This window comes from Gopherus evgoodei, chromosome 2 (assembly GCF_007399415.2).
Source record: "Gopherus evgoodei ecotype Sinaloan lineage chromosome 2, rGopEvg1_v1.p, whole genome shotgun sequence".
Taxonomy (NCBI): Eukaryota; Metazoa; Chordata; order Testudines; family Testudinidae; genus Gopherus; species Gopherus evgoodei.
This window is the reverse complement of record NC_044323.1, coordinates 10,874,433-10,896,465: the sequence shown is the minus strand read 5'-3', so window position 1 is coordinate 10,896,465 and position 22,033 is coordinate 10,874,433. Positions and strand designations below refer to the sequence as shown.

Genomic DNA, 22,033 nt, shown 5'->3' with positions numbered 1-22,033 from the left:
CCCCTCCCACTTGTCTCCCTTTACCTTAATCATGCTCAGTTGTTGTCGTTCACTCTAATTTAGGGCCTGAGTTTTGCCGTCCTTACTCTGAGTAGTTTCAGTGGTGTCAATTTAAGTAAGGAGTAAGATACTACTCAGAGTAAAGGTGCAGGATCAGACCTCTAAATTGTAGGCTTCTTGGGGTGGGGGCTTGTTTTCCTGCTTGTCTGATGGTGATATATAAATAATATGGCTGGAAAATAGATACATGGATGGCATAGGATATAAACACAAACCCTTATCCCATCTTAGGACTCATGGCTTGATTTAACTTAACATTAACTTATTAGTGTAATAAATGGCTTCATAATCATACAATAGATGTTTTCATTTCTTAATTTGTTCTCTCTTGTAGGACAAAGGCTGCAGCATCCGTGATCTTTGTTGGATAGTAATCCTTTCTTGTTCATATTGTGCAATACAAGGCAAATGGCACCACTCACGTGAAGTCTCTCTGCAGTGGTTTCCTTAGAATTTGCCCTGTTAGGCTCCTAGCCAGCTTTTTTTAAGCTGCAGCTCTTGCATTTTTATTGCTTTTGTTTATATTTTACCAGTGGAAACTCCTGCCTAGAAACGTTTGCTTTCCCATTATGTTTACTGCAGAGGAGGGCTCCCAGAATGACCAGTAACTCTCCTTCTCATGCTGGGAAAATACTAGAAATGAGCTAACACTAATATTCTGCCCTAGAAAAATAGCAGGCAGCATAATCTGTAGGGAGGTGGTTTTACTGCTTTACATTTATGTTGCTAATTGAAACCAGAGTGAGGCACAGGTCAGGTACCAGTTGCTTCTGCAGTATGATATATAAGGTTTTTATTAGGATTCTGAGCTTTTGACTCTGCTAATTTGCATGATTTCTTCTAAGGCAAACGGGTAGTAAATTCTAACTTTTCTTCTTCCTGTTCAGAGTGGAAACAATGTCCCTCCGAAATGCAAGCAACCCTGGAGATGTTAGTTCACGTATGATGGACAATAGTAAAGCCAGAGATTGCCTTATTCCTATGGGGTAAGTATTATTTTCCTTCCTAGAACTTAGTGATTTTCTTGACTGTGTATCTCATAAGACAGTGTTTTGTTATATTTTAAAATGCGCCAAACTTTTTGTCTGAAACTCACTCTCTCTAATGGTTGACCTTTAGATCTGCTACTGAAGTTCGTGCACTTCAGCGTTACCTGTGGTTATGGCTGAAGATTAATTATATAAGGACTGGTAGTTATCCAGACCTTTTGAAAGCAGTCTCCATTGTCTTACAGTAAAGATCAATGGCTTAATTAGCAGGAGTAAGAGAACATTTTGAGGGGCTCAGAACTGCAATTTCTACATTTTTAGTGTTTCTAGAAATTTTGCTGCATTTCACAAATGCTTAAGTTTCTATTGCTTTTCATTGTGGAGATGCAGCCAGAATCACATTAAGAGCTACCTCTGCACTCTCCTTCCCCCAAGGGCTGTGTGTGGGGCCTTTCCGTCTCTCTGAACACCTCTTCATTTGGAGAACAAGTGAATGGATTTGCAATGTGACATAATTCTGTCATCTGGTACTGCAGAACGCTAAGCCCAAGGAGGGCTCAGTCAGCTTGAGAGTAGAGCTTGTACTCTTCCCTCTCTGCTTGTCTTTTATGGCAAATGGAATTTTAATAAACTTGTGTCTCGGTTGATTAATACCAGTGGTATTTTTTCCCAGAATGACCTCAGAAAATGTGGCAGAAAGGTTCGGCATTTCCCGAAAGAAGCAAGATGACTTTGCCCTGGCTTCTCAGCAAAAGTAAATACATGGGTTTTATTTGTGCACCAAGGAAATAAAAATTACATGGATAATCTAAAATGCTTGATTTCTGTAGAGAAAACTTTCCTGTTTCCCATTAACAGTTTTTGGGTTATCCTGTGGTAAAGGTTTAAAATGTAACATTTCAAATAACAGCAATGTAGTGAGGCGTAAATAGGTGACAACTAAGAGAATGAGGGTTCTGGTGGAGGTGGAGGTAGCTCTGATTCCTGAACTGTATTGGGAGTCACACAACTAAACCCTCTTCTTCCTAGCATATGTACAACATGCCTGAGTTGGCACGTGACAAGGATTCATCATCAAATTTGGTCTGCTGGTTGGATCATTAACTTCCCTGGCTGAGGCCGGGTACTGACAGGGAGTGCAATGTGAATGCTGATCTGTGCCACCCACTAAGTCCACTGTGTACATATCGCTAGAAAACTTAGTCTAGAGTGTTTTGAGTATCTGTAGTTGAGATCAGGCTTCCTATATTTTCCACCACCCAGATGGGTCACAGCTTTCATGATTTCTGTGAAACCTAGAATACAGTTGAATATGCTTATACTGGCTTTAGCTAGATAGCTTGAGATTCCCTTGGACTGAAGTCGAATGCTGTGGTAGAAGGAGGCTTTTCTGGAAGGGAAAGTGTAGGTGCAGACACTAAAAATGTCACTTCTAGAGAAGCCCTAAACTTGTGAGTGTAGCTGGCAGTCATTGCTGTGGGTGTTTTGCTTCATATGAGCCCAATACAAACTGTTCTGATAGATAATCCATTGCTGACTATGGATTATCTGCAACAATTGGCATCAAGGAGTCAAATTAAATTACAGTAATAGTCTAATCCAGTGGTTTTCAAACTTTTTTTTTCTGAGGACCTAGTTGAAAAAAATTGATGCCCACGACCCAATGGAGCTGGGGATGAGGGGTTTCGGGTGTGGAAGGGGCTCAGGGCTGGGGCGGAGGGTTTGGGTGCAAGGGTAAGGGCTGCAGGATGTTGGAGGGGGCTCTGGGCTGGTGCAGGGGTTGCGGTGTGGGAGGGTGTTAGGGCTCTGGTCTGGGGATGCAGGCTCGGGTGGGGCCGGGGATGAGGGGTTTGAGTACAGGAGGGGCTCTTGGTTTTGGGGGGCCTGGGGCAGGGGGTTGCAGTGTGGGAGGGTGTCAGGGCTCTGGGCTGGGGTGCAAGCTCTGGGGTGAGGGGACTGGGGTGCAGGAGGTGCTGAGGGTTGGGGTGCAGGAGGGGGTCAGGGCTCTGGGCTGGGAGTGCAGGCTCTGGGGTGAGGCCAGGGATGAGGGGTTTGGGGTGCAGGAAGGGGTTCTGGGTTTGGGGAGGCTCAGGGCTGCGACAGGAGACTGGAGCATGGAGTTGGGGCACTTGCTTACTTCCGGTGGCTCCTGGTCAGTGGCCAGCCAGGGTGCAGAGGCAGGCTTTCCGCCTGTCCTGGCACCGTGGACTATGCTGCGCCCTGGAAGCAGCCAGTAGTAGGTTTGGCTCCTAGGTAGAGGCGTGCTCTCAGGCACTGCCTTTCCTCCCAGCTCCCATTGGCCAGAAACCAGCCAATGGGAGTGCAGAGCCAGTGCTTAGGGCAGTGGCAGCGCGCAGAGTCCCGTGGCCCCCCTGCCTAGAAGCCAGACCTGCTGCTGGTTGCTTCCAGGGCGCAGCGCAGTGTTGGAACAGGTAGGCACTAGCCTGCTTTAGATGGGCAGCACCGCCAACAGGACTTTTAGCATCCTGGTCGGCGGTGCTGACCAGAGCCACTGGGGTCCCTGGGTGCTGAACAAGGCGACCCAGTGCCTTATGTGGGTCATGACCCGAACTTTGAAAAACACAGGTCTAATCCAGTTTTGCCTGGTCCAACTATTTATGTAATATAGGAAGCCACTGCAGAGGGTAACCTTCAGGTTTTGGCCCTGCTCCTAGAAAATTTGGTGTGGTAACTTTTCTTATTGATATTGGACCAGTAACATAAAAAGGTATGTGTACACACTCATCCCCGCTAGCAGGAGAAGGGGGTGCTGCTCTGTCCTTGGTCTTGGGGTATCTGTGACTGTACTGGCTCATCCTTCAGCATTTCACTCTTATCTTTCACTTTCCTGAATCATTACATTTGTTCAAGCATCAGTTCACTTTTTGAATGAAAGCATGAAGTGGTGAGGTTGTATTTGTGCAACTCTTAATAGTCACCTATTCAGTAGATGGTACTCTTCTCTAACCCATAGGAATAGGAGCATGTGCTGATGGAAGTGCCATTTCTTAAATCAGATGTCCAGTAGGCGTCCCTAAACCCTTTGTACTTTTTGAAACAGTATTGCATCGTACTGTCAAAATCAAATTCCAGTTTGGTTAGACTCATAGACTCTTAGACTCTAGGACTGGAAGGGACCTCGAGAGGTCATCGAGTCCAGTCCCCTGCCCTCATGGCAGGACCAAATGCTGTCTAGACCATCCCTAATAGACATTTATCTAACCTACTCTTAAATACCTCCAGAGATGGAGATTCCACAACTTCCCTAGGCAATCTATTCCAGTGTTTAACTACTCTGACAGTTAGGAACTTTTTCCTAATGTCCAACCTAAATCTCCCTTGCTGCAGTTTAAGCCCATCGCTTCTTGTTCTATCATTAGAGGCTAAGGTGAACAAGTTTTCTTCCTCCTCCTGATGACACCCTTTTAGATACCTGAAAACTGCTATCATGTCCCCTCTCAGTCTTCTCTTTTCCAAACTAAACAAGCCCAATTCCTTCAGCCTTCCTTCATAAGTCATGTTCTCAAGACCTTTAATCATTCTTGTTGCTCTTCTCTGGACCCTCTCCAATTTCTCCACATCTTTCTTGAAATGCGGTGCCCAGAACTGGACACAATACTCCAGTTCAGGCCTAACCAGCGCAGAGTAAAGCAGAAGAATGACTTCTCGTGTCTTGTTTACAACACACCTGTTAATGCATCCCAGAATCATGTTTGCTTTTTTTGCAACAGTGTCACACTGTTGACTCATATTAAGCTTGTGGTCTACTATGACCCCTAGATTTCTTTCTGCAATACTCCTTCCTAGACAGTCTCTTCCCATTTTGTATGTGTGAAACTGATTGTTCCTTCCTAGGTGGAGCACTTTGCATTTATCTTTATTGAACTTCATCCTGTTTACCTCAGACCATTTCTCCAATTTGTCCAGATCATTTTGAATTTTGACCCTGTCCTCCAAAGCAGTTGCAATCCCTCCCAGTTTGGTATCGTCCGCAAACTTAATAAGCGTACTTTCTATGCCAACATCTAAATCGTTGATGAAGATATTGAACAGAGCCGGTCCCAAAACAGACCCCTGTGGATCCCCACTTGTTATACCTTTCCAGCAGAACTGGGAGCCATTAATAACTACTCTCTGAGTACGGTTATCCAGCCAGTTACGCACCCACCTTATAGTAGCCCCATCTAAATTGTACTTTCCTAGTTTATCTATAAGAATATCATGTGAGACCGTATCAAATGCCTTACTTAAGTCTAGGTATATCACATCCACCGCTTCTCCCTTATCCACAAGGCTCGTTATCCTATCAAAGAATGCTATCAGATTAGTTTGACATGATTTGTTCTTTACAAATCCATGCTGGCTATTCCCTATCACTTTACCACCTTCCAAGTGTTTGCAGATGATTTCTTTAATTACCTGCTCCATTATCTTCCCTGGCACAGAAGTTAAACTAACTGGTCTGTAGTTTCCTGGGTTGTTTTTATTTCCCTTTTTATAGATGGGCACTATATTTGCCCCCTTCCAGTCTTCTGGAATCTCCCCCATCTCCCATGATTTCCCAAAGATAATAGCTAGAGGCTAGATACCTTCTCTATTAACTCCTTGAGTATTCTAGGATGCATTTCATCAGGCCCTGGTGACTTGCAGGCATCTAACTTTTCTAAGTGATTTTTTACTTGCTCTTTTTTTATTTTATCTTCTAAACCTACCCTCTTCCTGTAAGCATTCACTATATTAGACATTCCTTCAGACTTCTCAGTGAAGACCAAAACAAGGAAGTCATTAAGCATCTCTGCCATTTCCAAGTCTCCCATTACTGTTTCTCCCTCCTCACTGAGCAGTGGGCCTACCCTGTCCTTGGTCTTCCTCTTGCTTCTAATATATTGATAAAAAGTCTTCTTGTTTCCCTTTATTCCCATAGCTAGTTTGAGCTCATTTTGTGCCTTTGCCTTTCTAATCTTGCCTCTGCATTCCTGTGTTATTTGCCTATATTCGTCCTTTGTAATCTGACCTAGTTTCCATTTTTTATATGACGCCTTTTTATTTCGTAGGTCACGCAAGATCTCGTGGTTAAGCCAAGGTGGTCTTTTGCCACATTTTCTATCTTTCCTAACCATCGGAATAGCTTGCTTTTGGGCCCTTAATAGCGTCCCTTTGAAAAACTGCCAACTCTCCTCAGTTGTTTTTCCCCGTAGTCTTGATTCCGCCCCTCCTAAACAGGATCAGTAATTTTAGTTGAATACAGTATTTTTATTTTCTGTCCCAGACTTAGTGTTTCTCTGTGCTGAAATAGCTGCCGCACTCCACTCCACCTGCATTTGGTGCTAGGCGAAGCAGGGCTGCCCAGAGGATTCAGGGGGCCTGGGGCAAAGCAATTTTGGGGGCCCCTTCCATAAAAAAAAGTTGCAATACTATAGAATACTATATTCTCATGGGGGCCCCTGCAGGGCCTGGGGGGGCAAATTGCCCCACTTGCCTCCCGCCGCCCCCCCCCGGCGGCCTTGAGGTGAAGTGTTTCTGGTATATGTAGTTTGATGAATTATGTAATATGCTATGGAATACTTCTGGGATGAAATTAGATATTTAAATGTTAGAGCATTATGCCAATAGATTGCAACACCCCAGCATAAAGTTCAACTTCTCTTTATTGGAAGGCAGATGGGGGTGGGAGAAACTTCATACATTCTGTGGTAACTAGCAGGAAAACTAACTGTTGTCATGCTGCTTAGCTTGCGGAGCCTGTACTTAAACTCTTAAAGAATGAACGAGTCCAACCATATGTTTTTGTTTTGACATTTTTGAAATATTTTGATTTTAGATTTGACGTGACCTTTTGGTTCAGAATTTCCTTCAATTTTATTTAAATAATAAAGGAATGTGTGTGAGAGAGAGAGAGAGAATTGCCAGAGAACCAAAAAATCCATTATTCACCCAGCTCTAGTGACAGCAGGGGTAGAACCTGGCTCTTCCTGCTTCAAAAACATGGCCTCCTACCACTTATGTTAAAGGAGAATTTTCATTATGTTATCAGCATAGGGCCCATTGCACATAGTTGTGCAGTTTTATTTCCATTTGCTAAAGAACAACACTACACATACTCTACTAAACCAATTCCTTCATCATTTATGTTGTCATTAATTAGCTCTGGTGATTTTAAAAGCATTTGGTACAGTCCTCCTCCAGATTTTTAACCATTCATGCATTCTATACTAATAGAGCTGCGAGAGCTCTGCAGATGGGATTGTTTAAAAATGAAATCATTCCAGTGAGGACTACTGTTAAGGATGACCAAGGCAATCAGAAAACTATCACTGTGCTTCAAGATGAAGGGATCAGACCTAGTACAACTCTGGAAGGCTTGGCAAAACTGAAGCCTGCCTTCAAGGAAAATGGCTCCACTACAGCTGGTAAGCACTCTCCACCTGTGAATCGTTATTTTTGAATCGGTGTTCTGTTGGCATGCAATGTTAGCCATTTTGTTATCCTCCCAGTCCCACCTGCATTGCTGGTAACTAAACACGCCCAGGCGAAGGTGATATTGTCAGTGAAATATCTCCCAATAGGTAACTCCAGTCAGGTCAGCGATGGAGCTGCTGCAGTTCTACTGGCAAAACGCTCTAAAGCAGCACAGTTGGGGCTTCCAGTCCTAGGAGTGTTAAAATCTTATGCTGTGGTTGGAGTCCCACCCGACATCATGGGCATAGGACCAGCCTATGCCATTCCAGTAGCTTTGGAGAAGGCTGGTAAGGTATTGTGTGTGTTGTTCTGTTATACTTTGAGAAGCAAAATGGGGTCCTGTTCCATGAGTAGGGGTCCTAAGTGCTGCAGTATTACAAATCCTAATGTGATCATGGTCACTTCAGCTCATGGAGTTATTTAGCAGCAGTGGGAATACTGATTAATTGCATTCATAATCTTAGAAGAAATCCTGCCTAGGATTACTGTAAGATTCTATTCACATGCATTACAAAATATAAATAATCATTTTGTTTGTATGTGCTCAGAAACTTGCACTGAATCCTTTTACAGTTCCAGCAAAGCGTTAATAAGTGTAATACATGATTTGTTCTCTGATGTGGTGCTTCTCTCATCTTAATGTGGGTGAGACATTCCAGTCTAAAATCACATGCCTGTAAATTAATCTCATTATTAATGAATACTCTTACTCAAATAGGCCAGTTCAAAATGGCAGCTATTTATATTATGTAAATAACCATAGCATTTTACATGTTTTATCCATGGAATTTGAGCTGTTTCTATAATTCCTTTCATACTCCAGGAATCTCACAGAATGAGTTTGGATACGGCTATTGCAGAAACTAGGCAAATTTAACAATCATTCTTTTGCTCTCACATCCTCTCTGAAAATATCCTAAGATCTTCAACCTCTACAAGGGTTGGGTGGAAGGGAATTTTGTTTATATCTTATCCAAAAGTCTAGTAGTGATACTTAAATCAGTATGCATAATTTTAAGTTTTATGGCCTTTGATATCTAACTATGATGCAATTACCATATGTCCGCTCATTCCTGTGAGGGGGCAGTGGAAATGTTTCATTGAAAGCCGCCTATTTAGGAATATTTTCTTTCAGACACTATTTTTTCAGTTATTAAATCTCCTTTTAATGTCTGGTCTCTCTCTAACACACAGGTTTGACTGTGAATGATATTGATATATATGAAATTAATGAAGCCTTTGCTAGTCAGGTGAGACTGCCCATCTTGTTTAATTTTGGATTTCTAGGCTGCTTGGTGGCCGAGCAGAATTTCATATTGGTTACAACTGTAAATGTGACAGATCTAGTAGGAGGAGTGTTTAATAAAAACCTAAATGGAATCTTCATTTTAGTGTCTTCTGCTCTAGAAACCAAACGGAAGTGCGTTTAAAATCTCCCTGATTGTATCTTATGGCTTATTTTATAAAGGTGAATTTATAAATATATGTCTAGCTCAGTTCCCCATGTGTCTTGGATTCACAATGTAGTTCCAGTGTCTTTCATAGAGGTGCATGTAGGTGCTGAAGACAGACCTACCATCTTCACTCTCAGCATGCAACATAAATCATATAGGCTCAGTTATTCATTTTAAATACTTATTTGGAGTGGTAAATCTGAATGCCGTGCTTTCCCTTAAATTATATATTTTGAGTTAAATTCATCTCTTGTGTAAATCCACTGAAGACAACAGACTTACACTGTGGATGTGTCTAGCCAGTTGTGTTAAGTGAAACTTTGCAATTGTATACAAATGCAAGGTGCCTAATACTAAGATTGGTAAACTCAAGTGCTTGCTATTAAATGAGGATATTGATATTACAGGCATCACAGAAATTTGGTGGAATGATGATAATTATTGGGACATGGTAAAACCAGAGTATAAAATATTCAGTAATCACAGTGTATGTCATACTGGTAGGGGAATGGCAGTATATGTGAAAGAAAACAGTCAAATAGACTAAAAATCTTAAATGAATCAAAGAGTACCATAAAATCTGTATGAATAGAAATTCCATGCTTGAATAATAAGTGTATAGCAGTAGGAGTATATTACCAACCTGACTGGCGTGATGATGGTGATTGTGAAGAGCTCAGGAGATTAGAGAGCCTTGAAAAACAGAAAATCTAATCATAATGGGGGATTTCAACTATCCTCATATTGACTGGGCACATGTCACCTCAGAATGGGTTGCAGAGATAAAATTTCTATTTACGGTTAATGACTGCTTCTTGGTGCAGCTAGTCTTGGAATGCACAAGGGGAGAGGCAATTCTTGATTTAGTCCTAAATGCTGCACAGGATCAGTTCCAAAAGGTGCATATAGCTGAATCGCTAGGTTAAAGTAACTGTAATGTAATTCACTTAACATCCTTGTAGGGTGGAAAATACCCCCCAAAACCAACCATAATAACATTTAACTTCAAAAAGGTGAACTATGCAAAAATAAGGATGCTAGTTAAATGAAAATTAAACGAAACAGTCACAAGAGTGAAGTGCCCACAAGCTGCATGGAAACTTTTTAAAAACACCAGAATAGAGGCTCAAACTACATATACACCACAACTTAAAGTAAAACAGTAACAGGTCAAAAAATGTCACTCTGGATAAACAGCAGAGTTAGAGAGGCAGTTAGAGACAAAAAGACATCTTTTGTTAATTGGAAGACAAATTCTTCTGAACATAAACTCTGACAAGTCAAGTGTAAAAGTATAATGAGACAGGCCAAAAAAGAATTTGAAGAGCAACTAACAAAAGACACAAAAACTAATAGCAAATATGTTTTAAGTACATCAGAAGCAGGAAGCCTGTGACAAAATCAGTGGGGCCACTGTACGATTTAGGTGCCAACGGAACATCAAGGTAGACAAGGCTGTTGCAGAGGATGTGAGGGAGATTCCCACACCTGAGCCATTTTTTTTAGGTGACAAATCTAAGGAACTGTCCCAGATTAAGTTGTCAGAAGAGGAGGTTTCGGAACAAATTGATAAATTAAACAGTAATAAATCACCAGACCCAGGTGGTATTCACTAAAGAGTTTTGAAGGAACTTAAATATGAAACTGCAGAACTATTAACTGTGCAGTGTAACCTATCATTTAAATCAGCCTCTGTATCAGATAATTGCAGGATAGCTAATTAAACTGATTTTTTTTTAAAAAAAAAAAAGGCTTGAGAGGTGATCCTGGCAATTACAGGCCAGTAAACCTAACTTCAATACCAGGCAAATTGTTTGACACTGTAGTAAAGGACAGAATTATTAGACATATAGATAAACACAATTTGTTGGGGAAGAGTCAACCTGGCTTTTGTAAAGGGAAATCATGCCTCATTAATCTGTTAGAATTCTTTGAGGAGGTCAACAAATGTGAACAAGGATGATCCAATGGATATAGTATACTTGGACTTTCAGAAAGTCCCTCACCAAAGGTTCTTCAGCAAAGTATAGGCAGTCATGGGATAAGAGGGAAGGTCCTCTCATGGACCTGTAACTGGTTAAAAGATAGGAAACAAAGGGTTGGAATAAATGGTCAGTTTTCAGAATGAAGAGAGGTAAATAGCAGTGTCCCCCTGGGATCTGTATTAGGACTAGTGCTGTTCACCATATTTATAAATGATCTGGAAAAAGAGGTGAACAGTGAGGTGGCAAAATTTGCAGATGATACAAAACTACTCAAGATAGTTAAGTCTAAATCTGACTGCAAAGAGTTACAAAGGGATCTAACAAAACTGGGTGACTGGGCAACAAAATGACAGATGAAATTCAATGTTGTTAAATGCAAAGTAATGCACATTGGAAAATGTAATCCCAACTATATAAACAAAATGATGGGGTCTAAATTAGCTGTTACCACTCACACAAGAGATCTTGGAGTAATCATGGATAGTTCTCTGAAAACGTCCACTCAGTGTGGATGTCAAAAAAGCTAGCAGAATGTTAGGAACTATTAGAAAAGGGATAGCTAAGAAGACACACAATATCATAATGCTACTACATAAATCCATGGTATGCCCAATCCTTGAATACTACGTCCAGTTTGGGTGGCCCCATCTCAAAAAAGATATATTAGAATCGGAAAAAGTACAGAGAAGGGTAGCAGAAATGTTTAGGGGAATGGAACAGTTTCCATATGAAGAGAGATTAAAAAGACTGGGCCTACTCATCTTAGAAAAGAGATGACTAGCGGGGGATATGATTGAGGTCTATAAAATCATTAATGGTGTGGAGCAAATGAATAAAGTGTTATTTACCTCTTCACGTAACACAAGAACCAGGGGACCTGATGAAATAAATAGGCAGCAGGTTTAAAACAAACAAAAGGAAGTAATTCCTCACACAAGGCACAGTCAACCTGTGGAATTCATTACCAGGGGATGTTGTGAAAGTCAGAAGTGTAACTGGGTTCAAGAAAGAGTTAGGTTCAAGGAGGATCGGTCAATCAATGGCTATTAGCCAAGGTGGTCAGGGATGCAACGTCATGCTCTGGATGTCCATAAACCTCTGACTGCCAGAAGCTGGGGCTGGATACCAGGGGTGGATCATTCAATAAATTGCCCTGTTCTGCTCATTCCCTCTGAAGCATCTGGCATTGGACACTGTCAGAAGACAGGATACTGGGCTATCTGGACCATTGGTCTGACCCGGTATGGCCATTCTTATGTTAATCCAGGTTGTTCCCCACTATGGGATACATGCTGAGAACTGACACACGTGATTAATTTCACAAGGACATGCTTGATATGTCTTTCTAGGTTGTGTATTGTGTTGAGAAACTCGGGATCCCAAAGGAGAAGGTCAACCCCCTTGGAGGAGCTATAGCATTGGGGCACCCGCTAGGATGTACTGGGGCTCGTCAAGTTGTCACTTTGCTCAACGAACTGAAGCGAAGGGGAAAACGGTGAGCGTTTAAAATAATGTGGTAAATAGTTGTTTCTGTAAAGTATCTGCAAGGTAATGGTCAAAGCTTGTGATGTCCCTTAAAATGGAGTGTTCATGTTTCTACCATAGCCTGGAGGATAGTAGGAGATGGCAGGCTATTAACTGCTAAACAAGTTGAGTAAGAGCAACTCAGGTGTCTTCAAACAGAGTAGAGAAACTTAATTTCCTGGTGGATTTACACACAGCTTATTTCCCCACAAATTCTGATGGATAGCATGAGAGTTTCAGAGTACGCCTGGAGTAGATCATAGCTGAGCTTCCCGAAGAGTAGTGGAGGGAGACAATGTGGTGGTTTTCTTGGGGCAGTATTGTGAGCTGATCCCATCCCTTCGTATCAGAGGGTGAGTTTCTCCCTCACCATGACCTCAATCAAAGCAGAGTCCTAAAGCTCACCCCTTCTATAACCCACGTTCCCCCTATTAATTTATCTGTTTTGATGGCTGAGGGGCACAGTTCTTAAAGTGTCAGAGGGGTAGCCATGTTAGTCTGGATCTGTAAAAGCAGCAAAGAATCCTGTGGCACCTTATAGACTAACAGACATTTTGGAGCGTGAGCTTTCGTGGGTGAATACATGCATGCATCCGACAAAGTGGGTATTCACCCATGAAAGCTCATGCTCCAAAACGTCTGTTAGTCTATAAGGTGCCACAGGATTCTTTGCTGCTTTTACAGTTCTTAAAGTGCTTACCTCCCAGGAGAGTGGATATATCTGTGATGCCATGGGGCATGTAAGAGTTGGCTGAGGAGAATCTTGTACAAGGAATGCCTCTTTCCCACTTCAGGGAAGTGGGCACCAGAGACTGTTCCTGAATTAGAATCTTGGTGTATCTAAGCCACCCTTCAGGTTTGTGGGCAGTATAAATTTATTCACAGATTTTTTTCAGGCAGTCTAGAACCAGAGTTATTGTTTCTAACCACACACTAACTTGTTTTGTTCCAGAGCGTATGGTGTTGTATCCATGTGCATTGGAACTGGTATGGGAGCTGCAGCAGTATTTGAATACCCAGGAAAGTGAATTCCATTGTACAAGAGAAGCACAGCATCTGACTCTTCATTCTCCAATGATAATGAATAATTTGCATTGTAAAAATTCAAGTGGGTTCAGGAATTTTTGTTTAATGGATCTTGTTTACTGATTTTAGGCACAAATGTCTAAAGGGTATAAATTTATGTGCACTGTATCCTGAAATACTTTGGGATGGGAGGAAACGAGCTTGGTGGCTGCTTCAAAGCTAAGGTGCCCAAATGCCAGGGGACATAGATGAGCTCAATTAAGCCAGTTTTGATCTTAAAAATAGAGGCCCCAATTCATATGCATGTGAATAATCCCACTGGATTCAGTGGTACTCATATGTAAAATTACTCATGTGGAATGAAGGGATCAGGGCTATAATTCATAAAGATGAAGTTAATATGGGTCTTGCTTTTTTTTAAAGACAGATGTTAAGGTATAGTTGCCTACACAACTAAATGTTGATGCACATGGAGCAATTTTTCCAACACATTATATATGTAGAGTTTTTACTTCCTAATGATAAAGTTTTTAAGGGATCATCCTGGGACGATTGATTCAATCAATAGTAACAATGAAAATGTTTGTTTTTTAAAGTGGTTACACCATGGTATTTCACCAACAGCCTGACTGATTACATTCAGGTTATAACTATCCTTTATGGCTCATCAATTGGTCCCCATGCCCAGTGTGTGTGTGGTTTTTTTATTAAAAAAACTCCCATGTTTTTCTACTAAACAAATTTGGGCAGAGTAGATGGAATTGTATACGAGTTTATCCATTCATAAATAATATTTTTCTTGTAAATGAGAATGATGAAATAAAAGATAGAGAAGGGTTGGACAGGCTGCCAAAACTCGTAATTGTGAAATAAAAGCCGACCATTCCATTCTTAACTTTACAGCATTTTTATTGAATTTTAGCTTGTTTTGTGACTTCTAAAAAAAATCAGTCTTTTTTCTGAATTAACGTTTAATACAAGCGCATTTTGTATCTCAGTACCCTAATATAGGACTGATTTTGGCACTTGTAACACTAAGTGAATATCAGTAGCATTCTCCATGAGTCAGTATAGTTGTATTACCAGTGTAAAGACATACTTTTTGTATTATACAACCATTTCCCTTATATGCTATCTTCAGTAGCAGGCTAATGTACTCTGGTTACATTAGGCGTAGAGTTGGAGATAACCTTGAGACAGTTATTATGGAAGGAGTGGTGGCGGGTTATCATAGTAAGGGATGATCAGAAAGGAGATGGATGATGTGTGGCAGATCACTGGAAGGTTAGCTGCCAGAAGTTAGTGATAGATTGTGAAGGCTTCCAAAAATTCTGCTATGATGTCACTGATACACAGACATGAATAAATGGATTTAGTTACTAGCTTCAAAAGACCATTTAAACTCCTAGTGCTAACTGTTTTAAAAGGAAATGCATTTACTATCATCTGACATTACTTTAGAAATGTTTAAATCAGCAAGGCAAGCTGAAAAGTTGTCTTGTTTCTTGGTTATCCACTTTAACATAATTGTGTACTTGAATGTAATTGCTATATTCGAAAAATAAGGATCAGTAATTAAAGGCCACCGTTAAAGATGGGCTGAATTTTTGATATTCCTTCCCCATTAATGGGGAAAAAACCCACTAAACTAAAAAGTGAGACACTGAAATCAGAGGGACAGTTCCTGTCTCTGGAAAAATTAGACTGTAGTAACTCATCTAAATCAAAGCAGAGAGAATTCTTTCCCAGGTGTCTGGCTGGTGGTCTTGCTGACATAGTCATGGTTCAACTGATAGCCATATTTTGGGTCAGGAAGGAATTTTCTTCCAGGTCAGATTGGCAGAGACCCTGGACAGGGAGGGGTTTTCGCTGCCTTTTGCAGCATAGGGAAGGAGCCACTTTCTGATTTAAACTAGAATAAATGGTGACTTCTCCATAACTTGAAGTCTTTAACTCATTAGTTGAGGACTTTAGTAGCTCAGCCAGAGGGTTATGGGTGTATTACAATAGGGGGTGGGTGAGGTTCTATGGCCTGTGATATGCAGGAGGTCAGACTAGATGATCGCAATCATCCCTTCTGACCTTAAAAAGTCTATGAGATGCCTCACTTCTCATGCCCACATCTGAAAATTCTGGCCCAGGTTTTTATGGATAAATGGGATTCTGATTGCTTGAACAAACCTGTCTGACATTTACTAAAACTACTTCTATTTCTGCTCTTTGCCAACAAAGATTCCCCACAACTGCCTGCAAAATACTTTTGTTGCAAGATGAGGGTGGGAAACTGTTATGCTCTCAGAAATGGGAATATCAGACTGACTTTCAGTTTTATTGCTACTACTGTAAACAGGAAAGTGTGAGTAGGTGGGAACCAAGGGAGGGTAAGAAAATGAAGTGGGATGGGATCCCCCTTCTGCAGTTGCAGGGATAGGGGCCATGACCAACTCCCAGACACTTACTAGTTAAACGTTTAGGTTGGTATTTTTTTAAAGGTGCCTAAGGAATATAGATACCCAGCTCCCATTGACTTTCATATTACAAGGCACTGAAAGAAACTGAGGCAGTCAGAATGATGGTCTGGTTCACTGTTTCTGACTCTAGTTTGTACCTAACTATTATAATGTGGAATTAACGGCTGACTTACTTTTAAACCAAGGAGCAAACTAAACAGTTACAGAAGCCTCCTTCACAGTTCTTTTAAAATTGCCCTGCTTTGTAAAAACAGATACCTTGGACGTATCCATGGGCATATGCCAATAAAAGGTAACGATAAAACTCAACACATACTACTTTGATTCAACACCTGTTAAATGGGATTTGTCCAGTAGACAATTTTCATAGTTCAGTAAAATTCTTTGTTATACATTACTTGGAATGTATTTTAAAACTAAAATTTTTATTTAAATCTCAAGTACAAGAAAATATAGGCAATGTAGTTTAAATAGTGCCATTCAGTATACATATGTAACTTCCAGTGACTTCAATAGCCAAGAATGACACCTTATCTATACTGACACCTAATCTATACTGTTTCTCTTATATTAAGCGGAGATCTTCATATTTCTCATCGTAAGATCCTCTGCCTCTGATCTGTAGTTTGCAGGGCTTTTCTCCCAGCATTCCAAAAACAGTCACTGTAGTTTCATATTCCACGTTACTCCTAAAATACAAAAGGAGAAGACAGTTCAGTTAGTTTGCCATTCTACTACATGCAAGAATATAGCACAGTTCTTTAAGGGGTCTGGGAAGGGAAGAATGACGCTGTCCTCTGACATTTGTTGTGCTTGCCAACTATCTGATACTGCAGAAGTTAACTTTGTTTTCCTTATGGGAATAGCGAGTTTTGACTACTATAGCCTGGCTCAGTTTCATATACCCTCACATCACGTGTAACTGGGTACCAGTATGCTTTTTAACAGTGTCTTACCTAATAGTATATATGATGTAGAATGTGTTAATGTGGTGGTTGGAAGGAAAGCTTCAATATTCTTTTTGTTGTGTAGTTACATTTTTATAAATCTCTAAATGACAAGTATTATTGTGATGGTAGGGAATGACGCTGAGCTTTCTCCAGGTGAGTCGTTGTCCTATGGAAAAGGCAAGAAGTTAGAGGAGAACATTTTCCCATTGGTTCTAATAGGGCAGGAGGCAGTCAACTGAATGCTAGCTTTAGGCAAACATTTACAGTAAGTGTAGTTTTGGTTAACTTGTAGCTTGTGGTAAGTGTGAATTCTAGATCTAGAGTGGGGTCGGCAACCTTCGGCACGTGGCCCATCAGGGTAGTCTGCTGGCAGACCACGAGACATTTTGTTTATGTTGACCGTCCGCAGGCACAGCCTCCCGCAGCTCCCTGTGGCCGCGGTTTGCTGTTCCTGGCCAGTTCAGCATGTAGAGGCAGTGGGGTAAGCTTCTTAGTGTGACTTCAAAGAATACTATACTGAACAATAAGAGTTCAACTTTCCTGAGCACTTGTTGGACACTATAGGTAGGATATGAGCCCTTCTGATAAGGAATTTAAAATCTAAGGTGACAACCAGAGGGCTCTGATATTGTCCATGCACAGCAGTTTGTAGCACCAGCACAGAAACAAGAGCTCAGTGGGGTGCCTCTGAACTCTAATGATAAATTCATGCTAATATTTACAAAACATTATTGCCTGGTGTTTGCGTGAAAAAGCGTGTACCTTGATTTGGGCATTCATTGTACTGTGACTGTGAGTGCATGGGCAAATGGGAAATAAGATGTCTAAATCCTGTTTGTCCAGATACGTGCAGGAACTGCGCAGTACAGCTATATTAAAATGCATGCCCATGTGTAAATGGGCCTCTATTGACTGAATGTCTCAATAATTCAGCTACATAATGGCTGATAATTTTAGAGGAAAAAACTGGTTCTTGGATTATCAGAAGAGCAAAACCACTGTTGTTCTCTTCTCTGACCCTCACAGACAACGCTATGATGCAAAGAATTGGGCAGCTGTTTGGTGGAGGCACATGCTGGGGTAACTTCTGTTCTCTTACTGTACCTTGCGGTAAAACTGATTTTTAAAGTTGCTTTGGTGGGTAAGCTGGCTTCATGTGCCTCAAGAATTCCATGAGTGGGGCAGATGGAAAATATTTCCATGTTGTTATGCTGTTCCTGTTGGTCTGCAGCAAAGAATGAAAATATCGATTGACATGATATAAGAGTCTTACAGCTAGCCTAACTCTTACTAACAAAAACTGTCATGCATTAAAATCCCCTACAAATCCCTGCTAGTTTTTTCTCAACTTCCACAGTGTTGTGTATAACACAGTATTCATATAAGTAAACAATATATCTCCTGACTTGCCAATGAAAAATTGTCTGGTATTGTCACATGCATTTGACAAGTCTACATTTTCATTGGCAGAGCAAGCTGGGGTGGTGGCAGTTGTAAATGGCAAAATAAAATGGTTAGTCCTGCTCCAGCTGAAGTAAATGGGCATTCTGCCATTAACCTCATTAGAAGCAAGCGCCGGCTGAAGTCAGTGGGAGTTGCTGGTGCTCACTTCCTCTTAGGATCAGGCCTTAAGTTAGAAAAGAAAGATTAATAAATATGGTGGGTTTGATTCTATTCTCTGGTGTACATCTGAAGTAATTACTGAAGTCAGTGAAGAAACACTGGAGTAAAAAATAGTGAGATCAGAACCTGACCTGATTCTTACAGAAAGATTGTCAGCATGTTGTACTCGTCTTACTAAAGCAGAACACTAAAACAAGCGTTAGCCTCTTACAACAAAGGGAATCTATTGCACAGGCTTAGTACCCAGTAAAGCAGTCCAGTAACTTCTGCATCTGCTCCTGTTTAACAGAGAGACATCTTCTGTCCTAGTCTGGTCTACAAAGCAGGTCTCAAAATCCACTGTCTCACAAGAGAGCTCCAGTGTTGGGACAGTAAGGTATGCAGTCACTGGCACGAGCTGGAAGAATACGAGAGAGGAAGGGAGTTAAAAACCAACAACAACATTCCATATCTTTGTCCAAAAAGAAAAGACGGTTACTCACCTTTGTAACTGTTGTTCTTCGAGATGTGTTGCTCATATCCATTCCAATTAGGTGTGCGCGCACTGCGTACACGTTCGTCGGAAGACTTTTTACCCTAGCAACAGTCGGTGGTCGGCTGGGCACCCCTGGAGTGACGCCGCTATGGCACTGGCTATATACCTCTGCCGACCCAGTCACCCCTCAATTCCTTCTTGCCGGCTACTCCGACAATGGGGAAGGAGGGCAGGTGTGGAATGGATATAAGCAACACATCTCGAAGAACAACAGTTATAAAGGTGAGTAACTGTCTTTTCTTCTTCGAGTGCTTGCTCATATCCATTCCAATTAGATGATTCCCAAGCCTTACCTAGGCGGTGGGGTCGGAGTGAGATGTTGCAGAATGCAAAACTGCTAAGCCAAAGGCTACATCATCTTTGGACTGTTGAACCAGAGCATAAGGTGAAGTGAAGGTGTGGACCGAAGACCAGGTAGCTGCACGACATATCTCCTGGATAGGTACACGAGCCAGGAAGGTGGCAGACGAAGCCTGAGGCCTGGTAGAATGCGCGGTGAGGTGGCTCAAGGGAACGTGAGCCAAGCCATAACAAGCACGGATGCACGCCATCACCCAAGATGAAATTCTCTGGGATGAGACAGGGAGACCCTTCATTCTGTCCGCCACTGCGACGAAGAGCTGGGGTGTTTTACGAAATGGTTTTGTCCGCTCAATATAAAATGCGAGCACTCTACGGACGTCCAGGGAGTGCAGTTGTTGTGCCTGTCGTGATGAGTGTGGCTTCGGGAAGAAGACCAGGAGAAAGATGTCCTGGTTAACATGAAAGGCGGAAACCACCTTAGGGAGGAATGCTGGGTGTGGTCGCAACTGCACCTTGTCCTTGTGAAACACAGTATACGGTGGGTTCACCGTGAGAGCACGAAGCTCGGAATCTTGTCTGGCCGATGTAATGGCTATGAGAAAAGCTGTCTTCCAGGACACGTATAGCAACGAGCATGTTGCCAGTGGCTCAAATGGGGCAGACATAAGTCTGGTTAGAACCAGGTTGAGGTCCCATGTTGGGGCGGGGCGGTGTACTTGGGCGTTCCAGGCCCTTGAGAAATCTAGTAACTATAGGGTACGAGAACACGGAGTGGCCACTCTCCCCTGGGTGGAAGGTAGAGATGGCCGCCACGTGCACCCTCAATGAAGATACCGCCAGGCGCTGCTGCTTAAGAGACTAGAGGTAGTCCAAGATGGTAGGGATCGAGACCTCAGTGGGAGTAACATTCTGCGTTCCACACCAGCAGGAGAAACGCTTCCACTTGGCCAGATACGTTGACCGAGTGGAAGACTTCCTGCTACTCAGGAGTACTTGTTGTACTGAGGCAGAGTAACGCAACTCTGACTGGTTTAGCCACGCAGCAGCCATGCCGTGAGGTGAAGGGCCTGCAGGTCTGGGTGGCGAAGACTGCCGGGGTCCTGAGTTATGAGGTCTGGGTGGAGTGGCAGGGTAATTGGATTGGCTATCGAAAGGTCGAGCAGCGTGGTGTACCAGTGTTGCCTGGGCCACGCTGGAGTGATCATGATTAGGTGCGCTCTGTCCCTGCGGAGTTTTAGCAGGACCTTGTGAACCAGCGGGAACGGTGGGAAGGCATAGAGCAGCCCGTTCTTTCATGGCATTACGAATGCATCCAAGATTGATCCCAGTGAAAGACCCTGGAAGGAGCAGAACATCTGGCATTTCCTGTTCGCATGGGAAGCGAACAGGTCTATGTGGGGAAATCCCCACTTCTGGAAAACCGAATGAATAGCATCCGGGTGTATCAACCACTCGTGGCACAGGAAGGACCTGCTCAGTTGATCCGCAGGAGTGTTCCGAACCTCTGGGAGAAAGGACGCTACCAGGTCTATCGAGTGGGCTATGCAAAAGTCCCAGAGTCGGATGGTCTCCTGACAAAGGGGGGAAGATCGAGTCCCTCCCTGTTTGTTTATGTAATACATGGTCATTGTGTTGTCTGTAAACACTGAGACACAACGGCCTTGTAAATGTTGCTGGAACGCCTGGCATGCCAGGCGGACTGCTTTCAGCTCTTGGACATTTATGTGTAGCGCCAGTTCCTGAGATGACCAGAGGCCTTGAGTATGAAGGCATCTGAGGTGAGCACCCCAGCCGAGAGATGACGCGTCTGTCATCAGGGACATTGAGGGTTGGGGCGGATGGAACGGCAGCCCTGCACACACCAGGGAGGGAGTCAATCACCAATCTAGGGAGCCTAGAGTGCCCGGGGGAATGATGACTATCTTGTCTATTGGGTCCCTGCCAGGGAGGTATACCGAGTTGAGCCAAGTTTGAAGAGTATGGAGGCGGAGTCTGGCATATTTGGTCACGAACGGGCAGGCAGCCATGTGACCTAGGAGACTGAGACAAATGCGAGCCGAGGTCGTCGGGAAATTCTGTAGACCACGGGTGATTGTTGCCATTGCCTGAAACCACGGCTGTGGTAAGTAGGCCTTGGCTAGATTGGAGTCCAGGGTAGCTCCTATGAAGTCTAACCTCTGCATGGGAACCAGAACGGATGTCTCCATATTGATCATCAGGCCTAGACGTATGAATAGGTCCTTGACGATGCCCACATGCTGGGTGACTTGTGTCTCGGAGGCTCCTCGGATGAGCCAATCGTCCAAATACGGAAAAACGTGTATCCGACGTCGGCGGAGATATGCAGCTACTATGGCCATACACTTTGTAAATACCCTTGGGGCCACAGAAAGGCCAAAGGGCACGACCATAAACTGGAAGTGCTGACAGTCGGCAACGAAGTGAAGGTACCTCCTGTGCGGAGGAAAAATGGCGATGTGAAAGTACGCGTCCTTCATATCAAGGGCAGTATACCAGTCTCCAGGATCCAAGGACGGGATAATGGTCCCCAGGGATACCATGCGGAACTTCAACTTTATCATAAACTAGTTGAGTCCTCGCAGGTCTAGGATAGGTCTGAGACCTCCCTTCGACTTGGGGATTAAGAAATAACG

The 22,033-nt window shown here is 42.7% G+C and overlaps 2 protein-coding genes across 4 annotated transcripts in view; one reads left to right on the top strand and one right to left on the bottom strand.

Annotated features, from left to right (window-relative positions):
- The window catches only part of ACAA1 (acetyl-CoA acyltransferase 1), a 31,726-nt gene extending 16,636 nt beyond the window's left edge, over positions 1–15,090 (top strand). For both annotated transcript variants that reach the window (XM_030549986.1, XM_030549985.1), the window contains 7 exons: positions 948–1,046; positions 1,723–1,803; positions 7,269–7,459; positions 7,616–7,795; positions 8,703–8,758; positions 12,297–12,442; positions 13,424–15,090. In XM_030549986.1, the coding sequence (XP_030405846.1) occupies positions 948–1,046; positions 1,723–1,803; positions 7,269–7,459; positions 7,616–7,795; positions 8,703–8,758; positions 12,297–12,442; positions 13,424–13,499 (829 nt within the window). In that variant the 3' untranslated portion in view covers positions 13,500–15,090. The remainder of the gene's footprint in view (positions 1–947; positions 1,047–1,722; positions 1,804–7,268; positions 7,460–7,615; positions 7,796–8,702; positions 8,759–12,296; positions 12,443–13,423) is intronic.
- Positions 14,091–22,033, bottom strand: part of DLEC1 (DLEC1 cilia and flagella associated protein) — an 80,781-nt gene continuing 72,838 nt past the window's right edge. For both annotated transcript variants that reach the window (XM_030549983.1, XM_030549984.1), the window contains 3 exons: positions 18,785–18,938; positions 18,023–18,143; positions 14,091–16,657 (listed from right to left, as the gene is read on the bottom strand). In XM_030549983.1, the coding sequence (XP_030405843.1) occupies positions 16,534–16,657; positions 18,023–18,143; positions 18,785–18,938 (399 nt within the window). In that variant the 3' untranslated portion in view covers positions 14,091–16,533. The remainder of the gene's footprint in view (positions 16,658–18,022; positions 18,144–18,784; positions 18,939–22,033) is intronic.